At 40.6% G+C, this 18699-nt stretch overlaps 1 protein-coding gene across 1 annotated transcript; it reads right to left on the bottom strand.

Annotated features, from left to right (window-relative positions):
• Positions 1 to 4315: 4315 nt before the first annotated feature.
• Positions 4316 to 18614, bottom strand: LOC124052541 (myosin heavy chain, fast skeletal muscle-like). Its single transcript, XM_046376929.1, has 37 exons — positions 17775 to 18614; positions 17551 to 17694; positions 16098 to 16254; positions 15958 to 15985; positions 15750 to 15864; positions 15552 to 15644; positions 15400 to 15463; positions 15226 to 15324; positions 14971 to 15074; positions 14756 to 14894; positions 14440 to 14558; positions 13285 to 13434; positions 13035 to 13205; positions 12630 to 12936; positions 12458 to 12549; positions 12203 to 12290; positions 11993 to 12110; positions 11799 to 11922; positions 11318 to 11454; positions 10957 to 11212; positions 10524 to 10766; positions 10263 to 10439; positions 9526 to 9671; positions 9351 to 9441; positions 8865 to 9254; positions 8648 to 8774; positions 8443 to 8561; positions 7804 to 8000; positions 7522 to 7705; positions 6980 to 7145; positions 6661 to 6785; positions 6265 to 6573; positions 5961 to 6164; positions 5661 to 5786; positions 5346 to 5516; positions 5056 to 5256; positions 4316 to 4972 (listed from the first exon to the last, which is right to left on the bottom strand). Exons 1-37 carry the CDS (start codon positions 17976 to 17978, stop codon positions 4772 to 4774), a joined length of 5886 nt encoding a protein of 1961 aa, XP_046232885.1. The 5' UTR covers positions 17979 to 18614; the 3' UTR covers positions 4316 to 4771.
• Positions 18615 to 18699: the final 85 nt, after the last annotated feature.

Below are 18699 nucleotides of genomic sequence, written 5' to 3'. Positions count from 1 at the left end.
CATTTATTGTGTTGTGTTGCTGCACATGTGACACACAATCGTCTCAGAGTCGCTCTGCTGCACACTGCAGGTTACCGACAGGTGAGCTGTTTAAGCACGGCAGGTGACGAAGAGACGCAGAGCAGTTTAGTTGTCGTGAGGTTCATCCTGTGACGAAGATCGTGAAATGGGGCTGAAAGTTCTCAAAAAGCTAGTAAGTGCACCTTGAAATATTTTTTTTCCCCTGTCATCTAAGTCCTGAATAAATCTTCATATTCATGCCCAATAATCCATCAACTTAATTTATTCTTATTTCTTGATTATTTCTGTTTAATTAATGCTTAATTGTTAAACAGATGATATTTCTAACCAGTTATTAATTGATGGTTAATCAAGACTTTTTAAATCATATAATAATTTACACTGGCACGTTAAATACATTTCATAACAGAAGGAACTTTTTTGGTCTTGTTTCGTTTAAAAAATTCAAATGAATGCTCCTGAGTCATTATCCAATCAAGAGGTAAAAAAGAAGACATTTACACACTTACACACACACAAACACAGTCAGCCTGAGGGAATCGCTTTAGTATTTCAAACCATCTGAAAGCACATCATCCTTCACTCAAACTGTGGCAGCTTTCTCTTTGCATCAGGTATGTAACATCTTCATCACAGTAGAAGCTGGGGTTGTTTTATCATAAACTGGCATCCCTCTCTAAATGTTGTTTTGGCCAAAATGTATATTTGGTCTAGTGGTCCACGTTCAGATCTGATAAATCAAGCTCAATTTCTTCAAAAAGGTCTTCTTCAGTAATAATATTGTTTCTGCCTCACAAGGGAGTCCAGAGTAGTTCAAATGATGCGTCATAAGTTCATCGCTAACAGCAACATCCACCACATGCTCAGCGTTATCCACAGCCCCCCTTCCTCATAATATGATAGTGCACCCTACAATTTGCAATGAAATATCTAAATTCTGTTCTTCTTAAGGAGCCTGAGCCCTGTTCAGCATGGACACTGACTTCACTCTTGACTCTTCACTCTGTCAGCCAGAGAGCAGCAGCGCTACAGGGCTGAGGTCAGTGCTGTCACTGCCAATGTAAAGATGCATTGTTCACACTGAAGCACGGCAGCACACGAGCACAGCGTGGCGCCTCTGCGTCACGTCACTCAAACCGTGCGATGAATCTGTCTTGCAGAAGATGCTCATGAGGCAGTTTGTGCTCATGAAGCTGCAGTTCAAGTTCATTTTATTTTCATGCAAAAGATATGAAGAAGTGGGCGGCACGGTGGTACAGTGGTTAGCACTGTCGCCTCATAGCAAGAGGGTTCCAGGTTCGAATCCCGGTCTGGGCCCTTCTATGTGGAGTTTGCATGTTCTCCCTGTGCCTGCGTGGGTTTTCTCCGGGTACTCCGGCTTCCTCCCACAATACCAAAAACATGCACATTAGGTTAATTGGCTACTCTAAATTGCCCCTAGGTGTGAGTGTGAGAGTGTGTGGTTGTTGGTCTTTGTGTGTTGGCCCTGCGATTGACTGGCGACCAGTCCAGGGTGAACCCCGCCTCTCGCCCGTAGTCAGCTGGGATAGGCTCCAGCTCCCCTGCGACCCTGACGGATAAGCGGTATAGAAAATGGATGGATGGATGACCCGTAATATAAAGTGTTACCTGTGCCAGGTGAGACTAAGCAGGGTGGTGTACAGGCTGGGACCTCAGCAAGGCGTCTCTGTGTGAATCAGATGGAGCGAGAGATCTGTGAGGAATTACAAAAAGAGAAAAAGTTTTCACTGCTGCTCAAAAGAAAGAAAGATAAGCTGAGCTCTGAGTTTCTCTTTACACCCTACAGTTACTCACTCCTCTATCTTTACCTTCCCACCATATGAAGGTCGCATTGGAAGGTCTCCAAATGTTTCTTTCAGCCATCTGCCCAAAAGCAGGATGTTCAAACCTTCCTCTGCCACCTGTCCAACAAGCTGCTCGATGCTTTTACTGGCCCTTACACCAGCAAGCGTGCCAAAGTAGCACTGCTTACCAAGCTTCAGCGGACCACTGCACCTTTAGTCCCACAGGCGGTGGAAACTGCTGTGGAGTTCCTCCTGGAAGACGCAGAGCCACTTGATGAGTACTGGGCCTCCCAGACTCTGGGGGCTGTCGCTAACGGGGACTCCGGTTTGGCCTCTGCTCTGAGAAACAGGGCTGAGGCCAGCTCTCACACTGGCACACAGCTGGCTGACGCAGCAGCTACTTGCTTTTGTCTGAATACATTTCACACCAAAGCTTGTCTCTTGCATATCTGCACATCAGTGGCCCGGGAAATGGTCGAAGCCATTTACAAAAGATTTGTTGACCGCTCCAGAACCTTCCACCTCATGGACTGAAAGCCTCTTCACTGCAAATGCTCAGAAGACTTATGTCCTCTGTAAGTTCTGTCTATATAATTTAAGATTCATGATTTTTTTTCACGCTCCAGACTTGGTCTGTCTGCCTCTGTGCTTCTTCACCTGTTCAAGGGAGCCCTCTAGCTGCAGTTATTGTACTATCACAGATGAGACCAGAGTACTGGGATATGAAGAAGACTGAGTTTGAGTTGATTTGACATTAAGTGATTTAATAGTCTAATCAGCAAACACCACCTGATGAATAAATACAAAATCTAAAAGGGCACTTGCATGAACTGCACAGCCGAAAGGGGATGTGAAACATGTGTGAATAAATCAATCAGACCGTTTGACTTTATTTCACACATGAGACACTATAGATGGAGACGTAGATGTTAGATCGTTCATGCACAATTGTGTGTATCCACCGAGCTTGGCCTTCACAGCTGTATCCTCATTACTGCCAAACCGAAGGGTTGACATAGCTCGTTTTATTAGCCTTCACTGACACCTCTTGGACACACGAGGAGTCACTTTCTGCATTAGTAAAGAGAGAGAAGATCACAAATTTCTCAGTCAAAATATGGGTGGGTGTATCAAAAAAGTAGAAGAACTATGGCAGTGGTTCAGCAGTGTTGCCTGAGATTGATCTCTTCACATGTAAATCTTGATACCACTTTGCAATAAGACTACCTTTATAAAAGTGGTTTTATTTATTTATTTATTTGTTTATGTTGGACTATTAAGCCTCTGACCTCATTGGTTACTTAGCTTACTTTGTTTACTCCATCAGTCAGCATTTACACCTGCAACATTTGTTAACAAGTTACTGAAACAGAAACCATCAGCACAGCTTTGGTCAAAAGGTTTCATTCAGCAAATGATACTATGGCAAATTAAATTACAGATTAAAAACACTAAGATCTTTGGGAAGATTTCTCACCATGTTTTGCACTTTACATGTGTATTTCTGAAGTACTTGTAAATAAATGGACTCTTTTTGCAAATGTGTACACTGCCCTGTGCACTCTGGTCCTGGCTTGTATGAAATTAAAGTATCTTATAAGCCCATGCAAGCCAACCATGACACAATAATAAAAAAAAATGTCAATTCACTAAATTCCTTTATTTATTTATTTATTGCCAGGGTGAACCTAATTTTAAATATATTAAGTCAAAAAGGTATCACAATCAGACTTTCCTCAAGTACTGAGGACATGACCAGACTGGCTGATGAGTATTAAACTTCTAATCTTTGTCTCAGACAAATGAAATTCCTGTAATGATGAATAGACTAACAGAGAAACAAAAGAAAACAGTCCCTCTGTTTGGTTTGCTAACAAACAGGTTCAAGAATGGAGTGACACAGCTAAATACACGCCTCATCGTAAACCAGTCCCCTGCAGCCTTTCTGATTGGTCCATATGCTCCTTTGATTATACTGGTCTAATCATGCTTAATTTCTTAATCCACTTGTCTCAGGCAAGCATTAGATATTGCAGTTAGATGAGTGACAGTCAAAAGGACAGCTATTTTAACTGTATGTAAATGTCAGCAGACATTCTGCAGGGATGATCTCTGCTAACAGATGCTCAAATTAGACACACACACACACTGAAGGAGGAAACACTCCATCTGTGAAATTCATTATCTGTTCCGGTGACTCCTCCAACCGGCTAATTAGCACTACAAAGTTCAATCTGCTTTTACATCAAGAACAATGATACAGTCATTTAGGTTCATTTACACGGCTCGTCTATACACAACAATGGTGTCATGAGATAGAAAGGAAAAGCAGACAAAGCTGATGCTTCGCACGCCTTTATTTTGCTACAACGTCACAGCAAAACAGTAGTTAATTCTGATGAGTTCACACCGGTACTAAGAATTGACATAGAGTATGTCTTTTGTGTCATCACTGCAAAGTCTACTCAGATTCAGCAGCCTGACAAAAAACAGCACAGGACAGGACAGGACAGGAAAGGAAAGGACAAGACAGGACAGGAAAGGAAAGGAAAGGAAAGGAAAGGAAAGGAAAGGAAAGGAAGTCCATAATTTGTTGTTGCTGTTGGTCAAACTCAACAAACAATTAGTTGGAAATTATTCTCTTCATGATACAAAGCACAGAAAATGAAGAAGGTAAATAAGGGTGAGTGAAGACAGTAGCTGCTACTATAATGTAAATAAAAATGTATATCTGAATGTTCTCTGTATACAAGGAAGGAAAAAGACTGTAGATGTTTGGTTGAGGCTCTAGTGATATGTAGTGGTTAATTTAATTGGTTTGTAATAGTGGGTTGTGTTTTTTTTAGTTTTGTTTCTACTAGTTATAATCATAATTAATGACTCTCTCTGGTGCTGAGCATGTATCAAATTATTTTACAGGTCAGACAGTCAGAAGATTAGCTAACTTAAGGCAGTAGCCAATAAGAACTCAAACAAACCAAAGCAGACTCAACCACAAATGTATCAAGTGTTACCTTTCCAAAGTCTCTGCTCTTGGTTCTCAGCTTGTTGACTTGGGACTCAGCAATGTCTGCCCGCTCCTGAGCCTCCTCCAGCTCATGCTGCACCTTCCTGAGCTTAGCAAGATGAGTACTGGCCTGCTCCTCCTGTTAAAAAAAAAAATAGCAAAGTCATTAATCATTCTGAAAAAAAAAAGAAAAAAAATCTTGTTTGTCAAAAAAGATCTTACAGCTTCTTCATTCTGCCGTTTGTACGCCTTGACTTTGAACTGCAGCTTGTCCACCAGGTCCTGCAGTCTCACAACAGTCTTCTTATCCTCTTCAGTCTGGTAGGTAAGCTCCTTGACTCTCCTCTCGTATTTACGGATTCCCTTGATGGCATCAGCAGCTCTTTTTTGTTCGCTCTCCACTTCACCCTCCAGTTCACGCACCTACAACAGAAAGCCCCACAAACAGAGCCTAAGTTGTAGTTTTTGTTCTCAGTAATGCTACATTAGTCTCATGTGGGTGAGTGTGATACCCGGGCCTCCAGTTTCTGGAGCTGTTTCTTGCCACCCTTCAAGGCCAGGTTCTCAGCCTCATCCAGACGGTGCTGCAGATCCTTCACAGATGCCTCTAGGTTCTTCTTCATCCTCTCCAGGTGGCTGCTGGTGTCCTGCTCTTTCTTCAGCTCCTCTGCCATCATGGTCGCCTACATAAACACAGTGGGTTAAACTGATGTTTGGCTTATTGTTTGTCATAACAAATACCATATCAGTACCCACAATCAAGCCCCACTTGACAATAGTAGCATCCACAAACCATTCAGGCTATTTCTTTCAGTGTGCATATTTACATCAGTGATTGCCTTCTTGGCTTTTTCCTCTGCATTGCGAGCCTCTTGGAGTGCATCATCAATCTCACTCTGCAGCTGGTTGATATCTGCCTCCAGCTTTCTCTTGGAGTTGAGGAGACTCGTGTTCTGAAGCAGCCAAAAAACAGTCAAGAGACTGTAAATAAAAAGTGACTTATATTTATACTAAACAAAGTTATGAAACATTAGCATTTCTTTGGAATTCTGGGGCTCTAACAAATTCACAATTCAAATGTTAATACTAAGATACTTTACTGGCGACATTCTAATAATGCTGCTCACCTGCGAGTGCAATAGCCCTACTCTCTCACAGGCATCAACCAGTTCCTGTTCAGCTAATTTGCGGCTTCTCTCCGCCTGTTCCAGAGCAACCCTGAGCTCCTCAACTTCTGCTTGCATCAGGCAGCTTCTACGCTCCACCATGGCCACCTGCTCCTTCATTTCCTCCTGGGTCCGCAACGCCTCATCCAGGTGAAGGGTTTGTTCCTGCAGAGAGGCAGGATGATAAAAGATGTATGATCTAACCCAAAATCAGTTTCAAAAGCTAATATTACTATGTTGAAGCTACCAATAAACAATAGTTTACTTTAAATTGGGCTTGGATGTTCCTCAGCTGCTTTTGGGCTTCAGCTGCCTGCCTGTTGGCGTGGCTCAGCTGGATCTCCATCTCATTTAGGTCAGTCTCCATCTTCTTCCTGATCCTCATGGCATCATTCTTGCTGCGTGTCTCAGCATCTAAGGCTGACTGCATGGTTTCCACGATGCGCTGGCTATTGCGTTTCATCTGCTCAATTTCTTCATCCTTCTCTGCCAGCTTGCGATCAACCTCTCCTTTCACTTGAGTGAGTTCCAGCTGGACGCGCAGAATTTTGGATTCCTCGTGTTCCAGAGAAGCCTGGTGTACAGATAAAAATCTGAATAAATTGACAAACATAACAATGTACCATGATGTAAATAATTTATTTAAATCACATCAAGTTACCTCAGCTTCTTCCAAAGCAGTCTGGATCTCTGTCTTCTCCGTCTCAGTTTGTTTCTTAGTCTTCTCCAGCTCATGGATGGCTTTACCATTCTCTCCAAGTTGTTCAGTCAAATCAGAGATTTCCTCTGAATGTTTAAAATGTAAAACATTTTCTCAATAAAAAGATAATGGAGAAAAAAAAGTATAATTTTTTTTTAATTAACAACCATACTGAAACAAACAAAAATGAATTCTTTTAATCATCAGATTTATTGTGAACCATGCTCCAGATGAATCTTCCTTTAAAGAAATAAGTATTATTTAACAGTAACATACTTACGCTGAAGGTTTTTATTCTCTCTTTTGAGAACCTCGAGGTGCTCCAGAGCTTCCTCATAAGAGTTCTTCATTTTGAAGAGCTCAGTGCTGAGGGATCGAGATTCCTTCTGTGATCCATCCAGCTCAGCCTGATTCTCTTCATACTTTTGCTTCCACTCAGACACAATCTAAGGAAGGCACGAATTATTGGTTTGAACAATGACAGTTTGTCTGGTTATGAAGTGCTAATGGCTGTATTTCTGTCACTGATACATGAAGGTTATTGTTGCTCAATTTAACTTCTACTAAACTTCTCTTGCTGCATAAATTGGTCCCCCAGCATCAAATTTTCCCTTACCACATGACAGGTGTTAAAGCAGCAAATGTAAAGACTTTCATTAATTAGGTTGAGCCACTGGTATGCTAGCCTATATCAACTAACAATAATGACAAGCAAATTGGACAGTGTCTGTGAATGATAATCTCAGATTGTTATTAGATTGTTAACATCTGTAGCTTGTTTTGATTGTGTAGCACACTTAACATGCAGGATGTCTTTGTAACCTTATCAAAGCTTCTCTGTTTTTTGTCCAGAGCAGCTGCTTGAGCATTTGCCCTTTCCACATCAGCCATGAGGTCCTCAACCTCTCCTTGCAGCCTCTGCTTCGTCTTCTCCAAAGATGAGCACTTGGCATTCACAGCCTCAATGGCCTCCTCGGCCTCCTGCAAACGTTGGGCCAGCTTTTTCCTGAGCATAACAAAATTCAGCATGAGTAATTATTTTCATTTTCTCACTATGCAAATATCTCTTTTCACTATATCTGTGTGTATGGGAACAACCCTCACTTGGCCTCCTCCAGTTCATCATTGCGTTGAATGGCATCAGTCTCATACTTGGTTCTCCACTGGGCCAACTCACTGTTGGATTTGGACATGGCTCTTTGGAGCTCAGCCTTGGCCTCCTGCTCCTCCTCAAACTGCTCCCTCAGCAGATCACAGTCATGGCGGGCAGACTGAAGAGAGTGGGCAAGGGCGTTCTTAGCCTGAAAAGAGAGGATTGTGGTTTTTAGCTGAATAAACTTTGATTTGTATGAAGCAGACTTCCAAAGTTTAAGTAAGTCTGTTATTTGGGAAACACATATGTTAATTTTCTAGCCAAGAATTAGATAGAAAGAAGAAAAGCTGTTTCTCCCTTTCCCCTTCATTTGAAGCTAAGCTAAGGCTAGCTCCAGAGGTAGCTTCATATTTTGTGCTTACATCAATATTTGCACCTTGTTTTCAGAAAAAAAAATGTCCAACCTTTCCTCAAAAATTAAAAATAGAAAAAAAAACTAGGAATAAAAATGTAATTAAATCATTATAACTTAGCTGGGTAAATGCATTTGCCTAGCTGAGCTAACAAGTTCAAACATTTCTTGATGCCTATGGAAAGCTAGCCGACTCACTTATCAAACATCAATAATCAGTGACACAAGCACAACAAACCTTTGTTTCTTCTTCAACCTGCCTCTTCAGTTCCTCATTTTGCTGGGTGAAGGCTAACTTAGCCCTCAGCATCTGAGAGAGTATCGCTTCTTTCTCCTCAAGAAGACGAGAAAGCTCACCTGTTGGTGACATTTCAGAAAATGGTGTGAGAAAAAAGTATTTGACTCCAGAAATCTTTTTAACAAGATTTAACTCCATGGCATACCATTTTCATTCTGAAGTCGTGCCTTTTGAGCATTTATTTCAGTGATCAGGCGAGTGTTCTCATCGTGTTTTGTCTTGTATTCACTCAGCTGGTCTTCAAGAGAGTGACAAAGCTTTTCATAATTAATCTGTAATATTTAGAAAATAGGTTAATGGCAATTGTTATATCTACCATGCTATAGTGAAGATGCGTACAATCCATTTCTCTTCTAGCTTACCTTTGACTTGACCATGACCTCTATGTTGCTAGACAAGTCATCAATCTCCATCTTGTACTCACTCTTCTCCTTCTCCAGCTTTTGTTTGACCCGCTGAAGGTTGTCAATCTGCTCCCCCAGCTCAGCTACACTATCAGCATGTTTCTTTCTTAAAGCTGCAGCTGTGGCCTCGTGATGGAGGGTTAACTCTTCAAGGTCTCGTCTCAGTTTCTGAAACTCAGCTTCTCGCTTTTTATTTATCTCTACCTGAGCAGCAGTGGCGCCCCCGGCCTCCTCCAGCCTCTCGCTGATCTCCTCGAGCTCCCTGGAGAGATCAGACCTTTGCTTTTCCACTTTAGCTCGAGCAACACGCTCCACTTCAATCTCCTCTTCTAGCTCTTCAATGCGGGCCTTGGTATAACGATAAAAAAACATCATTCAGGGATCACTGACTTGCAACACATTTTCAGCTCAGGTTTTCAAAGTACGCAAAGGTTTTCAAAATACCTGAAGCTCCTTGATCTTCTTCTGAAACTGTACAGCCACACTCTGCTCATCTTCAATTTTGGCTACAAGTTGGCTGCATTCAAACTCTTTCCTGTTACATAAAGACAAACCATTACAGAATATGTTAAGTATTGGACTAATTATTATACTTAGACACTGCTGCACCAGTACATACTTTTTTAGGCGTTCCTCCAACTGTTGCTTGTCATTCTCCAAATCCATTATAGATTCTTGAGTTAGTTTCAGATCTCCTTCAAGCTTTCTTTTGGCCCTCTCGACGTCCATCCGTACCTTTTTTTCTTGTTCTAGAGAACCCTCAAGCTGACACATGAACACAGTTTCAGTAAAATCAAATCCTGCGTTCAGTGATAGCCACATAGCACAATACACATGAAACACATCAGCGATATAGATTAGAACTTTGCACAGTTGCACATTATTGCAATGTTATTTGTCTCCACCAACTCCTATGTGTTAAATGTATTATAAATAGTCATTTGATCAATTGTTTAAAGAGCACTCCACAGATATTGTTTTGATCTGTCCACGCATTCTCCTTTCATGTCAAAATCTGCACCAAAATTTATCCACCATTCAACATGACCACTGTTACTAGTAGCCTTAAGCTGGTAGCCTCTGGCAGAAATGGGCAGCAGGATACAGAACTCTGATAAGGTCACCACTTTCTAATTCAATACTGTCATTTTTTTCCATTTTCAAACTTGTATTCTTCAGCCACAAATGACATACTGACATACTACAGACAGGTCCCTGTAGAGACATTAATGGCTTTATACTACTGTTTTCGTACAAGCAATAAGACATTCATGTTCCCCTTTAGAATAAAAACACTGCTTAGAACACCTTTAAGTTTATGTTATGATTTCCAAAATGTAATAGTTATACACTTACATCATCAACTTGTTGCTCCAGCTTGACCTTGGCTTTGGTCAAAGAGTTGACTTTGTCTTCCTCTGCTTGCAGGTCTTCCAGTGTCCGCTGGTGGGCCTCCTGCAAGGCCAGCTTCTCCTTGGATAACTTGGCGATAGTATCATCAAGAGTAGACATCTCCTCAGTCAGATTCTTCACCTGAATGTAAAGCAAAAAGCATTCTGTTAATGTGTTTTCAGTATCTGAGCTTGATGTTCAGATGACCACTCACCAGATACGCACCTTGTTTTCAATGGCATGTTTTTCCTTCTCCACTTTAGCCAAAGTGAGCTCCAAGTCATCAATGTCTTTCTTCAGCTCAGAGCACTCATCCTCCAGCTTCCTCTTCTTGGCAGTCAGCTCAGCATTCACCTCCTCCTCATCCTCCAGTCTCTCACTGAGTTCTTTGGCTTTGGCCTCCAGCAAAATCTTGTTCTTAATCAGCCCCTCACATCTTTCCTCTGCATCTGCCAGACTCTCGCTTTCCTGTTCAATAAAAACAAAATTTTCGTAGCATGCAAATGTACTATAGCCAGCAGCATGCTGCATGTGGTGGGCTCTGCAAACCTGTCTTTGGGCCTGGTAAGCAAACCTAGTGCATGCCAAAATATGAAACAGATCTGATCTAGAACCACGATCTGCGTTAAAACCAATGTCCTTGAAAAAATGAACTTACCGATTGAATCTGCAGACACAAGTCATTTTTCTCCTGAAGCAGGGAAACCATTTTGGCCTCCAGTTCTTTCCTCTTAGTCTCAGCTTTGGCTAAATCCTCCTTACACTTGGCAAACTCCACTTTCATGATGGCCATCTCCTTCTCAGTCTCAGCACTCCTTAAGAGTGGCTTGATTTTAAAGTAAAGCTTCATCCATGGCCAATGTTTCACATTCATGAAAGAGCGGATGTTGTACTGGACGATATAAATGGATTCTCTGCAACAAGATGGAGTTTGTGTAATTTTTGGGTTCAGTGCAATAAGTATATTCAAACAGATCTGTAGTACATGTAGGTACATGTAACCAATGATCTGTGATTACCTCCTCTCCATCATTTTCTGAAACTCCTTCCTTCTGAGAAAACCGCGACACAAGGCTTGAGTAATGGTGATGAGAGAGGCCAGTTTTTCATCCCTCATCTCTTCTAGCAGACCCAAGAGGCCGGCTTTGAAGAACACCTTCAGGAAATACAAATTTTGGTTTATCTTGAATTACTTAATAATGCTAGATCAGTGAAACTTAAAGTCTTGATATCAGTTTCATCAACCGTTTATTGGTGTGTTGTCTGTGTAAGTGTTTATATATGTTCCGAATGGCTACGTTCAAAGATGTGGTAAAGAACCTGGCATTGAGTCATACAAATGTGCTCATGAAACTGGCCTCACTTTGGCACCCCTGCACACCTGTACAGTCATTGTGTAAAACTGAAAATTAATCAATGTAGCCAGATGCTGTCAGACGATCCCACAAGCGCTATAGTTCAAAAATACTGAGGCCCATAGTCAGAAGGAAAATCATTTACCTTGGTATGCCCAAACCTATACTGCGTGTGATCCACATCAATAGACCCCAAGAGCTTCTCAGCAGCTTTCTTGTTATCAATGAATTGTCCCTCGGGTATCACACTAGCATTCAGTACTTTGTACCTACAACACAGACTCTTGTTAGTGAAAAGTTTATTTTTAATTCTCAAAAGATCTCATCTTTACATCTTACCTTTGCTTGAAATCCCCGTACAGGATTCTACTGGGGAAGCCCTTCCTACAGATCCTGATTCCTTCCAGCACACCATTACATCTCAGCTGATGGATAACCAAATGGTGTTCCATAATGCCTAAAGGTGAGTCAGAGCCACATTAAAATCAGCTGTACTATACTCTTTAAATGGTCTGTTAAGGAATGATTAATATGACATAACTGAAATACCTGGAGTTTTCGTTTCATTTGGAATTAGACACCTAACAAAGTGAGGATGGGTGCTCCTGAGATTTGTCATCAGCTTTCCCAAGTTCTCCTGTTGGAGATAATCAATGTCATTACTTTGTTACAGAAAAAACAGATCTAACATTGCTCTGTTTTTATTATTATTTTTATAATAATAATAATTGATATATTATTTATTATATCAAAATTAGTCATACAAATTTAAGATAATCCGGTATTATTTTAATATACAGTTACCCGGAATAGGGCTGACACTGTCTGGAAGGAGGAACCTTTCTTCTTCGCTGCTTTCTTAGCAGTACCAGCTCCACTTCCTCCACCAGCACCATCTAGAGAAAAACATGTTTTATTTGCATTTTAAGGACAAATATTAAAATTAACAAAACATTTGAATGTCTCACATTCTTACCATCAGCTGAAGAATAGGTACAATATAGGAAAGCCAGTAGTTTAAGGCTGGCTTTCTGGTAGAGTTGGACTACAGTATCATTCAGTGGGTCCTTGTTCTTGTCCAACCAGCCTGTGATGCTGTAGTCCACAGTACCAGCATAGTGCACCAGGGAGAAGTGAGCCTCTGCCTTGCCTTTGGCATGTTTGGGCTTCTGGAAGTTGTTGGATTTTCCAAGATGCTGGTCATACAGCTTGTTTTTGAAGGTTGTGTCTGATGCCTTGGGAAACATACACTCCTCTTCAAGGATAGAAAAGATGCCCATTGGCTATTGAGGACACAAAGATTTTGTTTAACAAGAAAAAACATTCTCTGTAGGCAATTATTTCTGTTGTTTTGTGTAATTTCATATCTGTATGAACTAACCTTTTCAATGAGCTCTATACAGGCAGCTAGGTCCATCCCAAAATCAATGAACTCCCACTCAATGCCTTCCTTCTTATACTCTTCTTGTTCCAGCACAAACATGTGATGGTTGAAAAACTGTTGCAGTTTCTCATTGGTGAAATTAATACATAGCTGCTCCAGACTGTTAAACTGTAAAACAAACCATTTAGGGCACAACCACACTATTTATTATACATTCCAGTAAATAAGCTACTTAATGCAAACTTACATCAAAGATTTCAAACCCAGCAATGTCCAAGACCCCAATAAAGAACTGCCTGGGCTGCTTGGTGTCCAGCATCTGATTAATGCGGAGGACCATCCACAGAAACATCTTCTCATAGACTGATTTGGCTAAAGCACCAATGGAATTGTAGACCTGAACAATGACAATGAGACCCCAACATATGACTGAAATAAGACTTTTGAGCTAAAAATATATATGATGTGTTATTACATCATTTAACAAATATGCAATTCTTTTGTAATGCAAAATTTAAGCTTAAGGTGGCATTAAACTTGACAGCAAGCTGGAATCAGAGCTCTAGTGATTAATTTTGATTACAAATGCAGCAGACATGGAGCAACATTAGCATTTATTTGGACTTGTGTTTCTGGCCAACTGATGAATTTAAGTTCATTATTCATTCTGTTTTGATTAACACTGAAGAAAATTATCAGTCTCTCTAGGAGCTAGCTACTGGGGTTGTAAATGTGGTTTGTAAGGCCTGACGCTGAGCCTCTGTGGCCTTAAGTTTTGCAGTATCTCACACATCACTGGCTCTATTGACTAGTGTTAGTGGTGGGAAAGAGTGGTGTGAAAATGGTAAGTAAACATCGCATGTTATAACAACTGTTCGTACATCTGCAGTCCTTGGTCTTCTGGTGTCTTTTGGAATGAGAAATAGATAATACTGCCACCTGCTGGTATGGAGAGTTATTTCCTCTCATGCAGGTGCAGAACATACATGCTAGTTGATCATTGGCTGTAGTTTTTGCAATGTGGTCCACACGCAGGTGATGTGAGCTCACTCAACAGTTGGCCTTTGTTTGGTGTGTCTGGGGCTTAATGGTGAAACTTGTAGCCCAGAAAATTAGAAACCAATGAGCCAAAGGAAGTTAAAATGCTCAGTAGAGCTGCAGCAATTAAAGTCAATTCTCAGTGGGTTCACCACGATTTGAAACCTTTCAGATTACACAAATATGAAAATAGTAAATATTGATTAGTGGAACTTTAAGGTTAGTCTGTTTTTTTCTTTTATCTTAACCCAATAGTGTCAGCCACAATCGGAAGTTTACTCAGGTAAACATTGAAAGGAGTAATAGATTTTTGTAATAGAGGTGGTATAAAATTCATATTGGTTGGGTTTACTAACATATGTACCTGCTGAACAGTCTGTCCTTTGGTCACATATTCATTTCCAACCTTGACTCTGGGGTAACACAATGCTTTCAGCAGATCTGCAGAATTCAGCCCCATCAGGTAAGCTGCTTTGTCAGCCACTGATCAAAGAAAAACATCAAATAAGAGAAAGTGAAGAGAAGAAAAGTTAAATAAGTTAAATAAAAGGATGAAAATAGATATTTAAATATACCATATAGATTACACATAAAAAATATTATCTTCATATAAAGAAATGCTGAAATGTAAAAGATTAAGCCATTAAAAGATTAAGGTAAACCCAGGGAAGAGCAGTTACCCTCTGTGCCATCTGGCTCTGCCTGCTCCTCTCTCTGCTTCTGCTTGAACTTCATATTCCCATAATGCATCACAGCACCTGTTAGCTTGTAGATGCCAATCCTCTCATCTCCAGTGAAGCCTAGGATGTCAATAGCACTCTGAAACACATCATCACAAGGCTGATGTAAGGACCAAAGAATATCAGCAGCGATAGAAAAGAAAAGACTGACTTACATCCGTGGCCATCAGCTCCTCACTGTCATTGATACTGGCTACACATATCTCCCCTTGGCTAACAAATGGGTAGTCGTAGGGGTTGGTGGTGATGAGGAGCGTCTCTGGATGGAAAAAAATATGTGCCAGTCAAATCTAAACCTTGAAATAGAGACACAAATATAGACACAAATGCATACCATTTCACTTACAACATAAAACGTACACAGAGGACTGTTGCACAAATTTACATTTGAGATACTGTGACATTGTTACCTATCAGCTCAGGCTTCTTGTTGGACATGATCTGGTAGAAAATATGGTAACTCCTCTCTGCAGCCAACTGAAACGTTACTCTGGATTTTTCCAACAAATCTGTCAAGGAGAATGAGATAAGCTTAAACAAAAGCCTCTAAGAACAAAACATGTCTCTATATTATTATAACTCACAAGTTTCAATATCTGCAGAAGACAGTTTCCCTGTGGTACCAAAGTGGATTCTTATGAATTTGCCCTGAAAAAAGACAAGAAACAATAATTAATCTAGGAAAGAAGGCGACAAATGTATTATGGGTACTGGCAGAACCTTTATTTTCACTCACAAAACGTGAAGAATTATCATTTCTGACAGTTTTGGCATTTCCAAAGGCCTCTAGCAGGGGGTTAGCAGAGATGATCTGATCCTCCAGGTTCCCCTAGAGAAAAATAACAAAATAAAATATGACAAATGCAAATATGTGCATTGAAAGATATTTAACTAAGTGCAGCACCAACTGAGTATAAATCCATTCTAACATTACATGTAATTTTCCAGCAGTAGCAGCATCTTTTTTCCTGTCCCCTGACCCTGCAATTGTCGCAAAGTACTGGATGACCCGTTTGGTGTTGACAGTCTTTCCTGCACCAGATTCTCCACTAGGGAACAAGAAAAAGACACGCTAGAAATGTCTTATTTCCTCTTTTTTATTAAAAAGTATTAAAGACAGGCTGCATCAACATGAGGCTTACGTGATAAGAATGGACTGGTTTTCTCTATCTATAACAAATAACAAGACAGTTGTGTTAGAAAGGTACTATTCATTGCATCAGAAAATTAGATTCAGTTTTCTATAATCACATTTTATTACATTTTATTTGTTTGAGTTTACCGGTAAGCATGAACTGATAGGCGTTGTCGGAGATGGAGAAGATGTGTGGTGGAGCCTCTTGGCGCTTTTTGCCCCTGTAGGCCACCACTACCTCTTGGTTGTACACTGGGAGCCACTTGTAAGGGTTCACCGTGACACAGAACAGCCCCGAGTAGGTCTGACAGATGGAAAATAAGATATCATGCTGGAGGACGCATGAATTTTGCCCATTGGTAAATTTTAAATCAGACATTGTTTTTAGAAAGTAAACAACAAACATCCATACATCCATCCATTTTCTATACCGCTTGTCTGTCAGGGTCGCGGGGGAGCTGGAGCCTATCCCAGCTGACTACGGGCGAGAGGCGGGGTTCACCCTGGAATGGTCGCCAGTCAATCATAGGGCTGACACACAAAGACAAACAACCACCACACACTCTCACATGTAGGAGCAATGTAGAGTAGCCAGTTAACCTAATGTGCATGTTTTTGGGATTGTGTGAGGAAGCTGGAGACATACATTTTATATTTAAATGCTTGTCACAACAATTTTTCCCTCACTCTAAGCAAGGAATAGAGTAGCTTAACCTCAGCTAGTCCTTAACCATAGTTTATTTGCTCTGTTTGTCACTCTCCACCCAAACAAAAACATACAATAGTAGCCTACTGTATTGTAAACTGGGTAGCATCCTCACACAGAACAATGTCCGAATGTAAAGCTTTTTTCCTCACATTCCAACCCTGAGACAAAAGCTACAGTTTGTTTGGTTTCATTTGGTGAAGGCACACACAGATGCCTCACACTGTCTCATTTAAATTTGCTACAGCTTTATAGTCTATTGCTAAATCTTACTTTTCACGTTTATATGTCGCCAGATAATCCATTAATTTCTAATTAATTTTTAAGTTCTATCTCTGATTTCTATTATTTTATTTTTGTTTCTATTTCTATTATTTTTTTCCCAATTATTTATTTTAACACCTTTGCATTACTTAGCAACAGGAACAACAATGAGTGTCTCCAAATTAAGAATAGCATTTTTGCCATAGCACCTTTAATGTCATTATTTATTTACATTTACTAATTATCTCGTAACGGTGACCAGATTGGTCAGGATATAATATTGTAATGTGCTAAAATATTGTAGGATTTGTTTTGAACCTGTAATAAATTATTACTTTTTTTCAGATTTTTACATGTTGCTGTTGAATAGCAGTTTCTCATTATCTGGTGTAAAACACAAGATGTAGCACATGTATAATTAACTTTAGAAAAAACATTTCCTAAACTCTAACCTCTATTTTTAACCTATGACACTTAAGTGTGTATGAAAAGTAGCCCCTGTAAGACAATGCATTTTCAGCACCACATATCACAGACTTACTGCAGCTGTAATGTGGGTTTGACCAGCAGCTCTTCTGGCGTTCTGTGGGAATGACCACCATCAACTACAATAAATGTTGCATTACTCACATAGATCATCCAGGCTGCGTAACGCTCTTTGAGGTTGTACAGCACAGCGGCCTCGTTGAGGTGGGTCATCATGGCCATGTCCTCGATCTTGTCGAACTTAGGCGGGTTCATGGGGAAGACTTCGTCATCCTTCACTGTCACAACCTGTGAAGAGAGATGTGCCCTTCATCAGCAGAACAATACGGAGAGTGCAACTGTGATTTGCCTCGTCCTCAGCGACTTACCTGTCCTCCAATAGTTTTAACGGTTGCTTTGCCGCCGTCTTTGCTCTGTAGAGTTCCTTTGACAAACAGCTCCTTTGGATCCACCACATACACTGCAGTTTTGGCATCAAATGGCCTGTTTTGGCATTCAATCCTCTCTCGTTCAGGTCTCCTCAGGTACGGGGCTGCCTCCCCAAACACTGCCATCTCAGCATCTGAACTCATCTCTGCAACACACCCCAGAGGGGACTAAAAGGTCCGGTGTAAAAGTTTAGAAAAGTGACTTTGTAGAATAATTAATATCAGTCACCATAATAATCAAAAGGTATGTATCATGCACCTCGAGATACCTGAATCAGAAACAATGAAACAGAAGCATGCCCTCACCAGCAGGAATCCCAGCTGAAAAATGTGATCAGCTTTGACCCTTACTGCTTTTATAAGGTCCATCTTGATGCCTTAGGAGACACAGCAAACACCTATATTTAGGACAAAGCCTCTAACGAATGTGGGTGGAGAGAAGTGATTAGTTTGGTATGTGATATCATGGAGATGTCACTGAGCTTTTGTTATAAATCCATGGAGGGGACCAACTGCAGCTCAAGAAAAGAATGAATGCCAAAGGAGGGTGACCTCTGCCAGAGATCCAGCGCTCACATAGAGAGAGAGTTAGAGACAAAATTGTATCAAATGTGGGTCTGTGGTCTGATTTGTGTCAGTTTGGGGAACCTTGAGATGAAGAAGTTTGAGAACCACTGGTCTATGACCCTCAGGTCTATCAGGAACAGTACAATGAGCAGAACATTGCCCTTTAAAAACAAAACAAAAAAACCAAGTGCTAAAGTGCATAACTGACCAACAACCAACAGAGACTTTAGAGAATGGAAAACAAAGACCAAAAAAAAAAAAAAAAGATAAAAAACTTCATCAAAGAAGAAGAAAAACT

This window comes from Scatophagus argus, chromosome 21, assembly GCF_020382885.2.
Source record: "Scatophagus argus isolate fScaArg1 chromosome 21, fScaArg1.pri, whole genome shotgun sequence".
NCBI lineage: Eukaryota > Metazoa > Chordata > Actinopteri > Scatophagidae > Scatophagus > Scatophagus argus.
The sequence above is the reverse complement of the archived record's forward strand: the minus strand, read 5'-3'. Positions and strand labels throughout refer to the sequence as shown.

What these genes read in the sequence shown, in the direction of transcription:
- LOC124052541 (XM_046376929.1), bottom strand. Translation starts at nt 17,978, where the DNA reads ATGAGTTCAGATGCTGAGATGGCAGTGTTTGGGGAGGCAGCCCCGTAC. An exon ending in AACATGCCATTGAAAACAAG is followed by an intron (nt 10,440 to 10,523) that starts GTGCGTATCTGG and finishes CTTTACATTCAG; the next exon opens with GTGAAGAATCTGACTGAGGA. An exon ending in GATGAACTGGAGGAGGCCAA is followed by an intron (nt 7,706 to 7,803) that starts GTGAGGGTTGTT and finishes TGTTATGCTCAG; the next exon opens with GAAAAAGCTGGCCCAACGTT.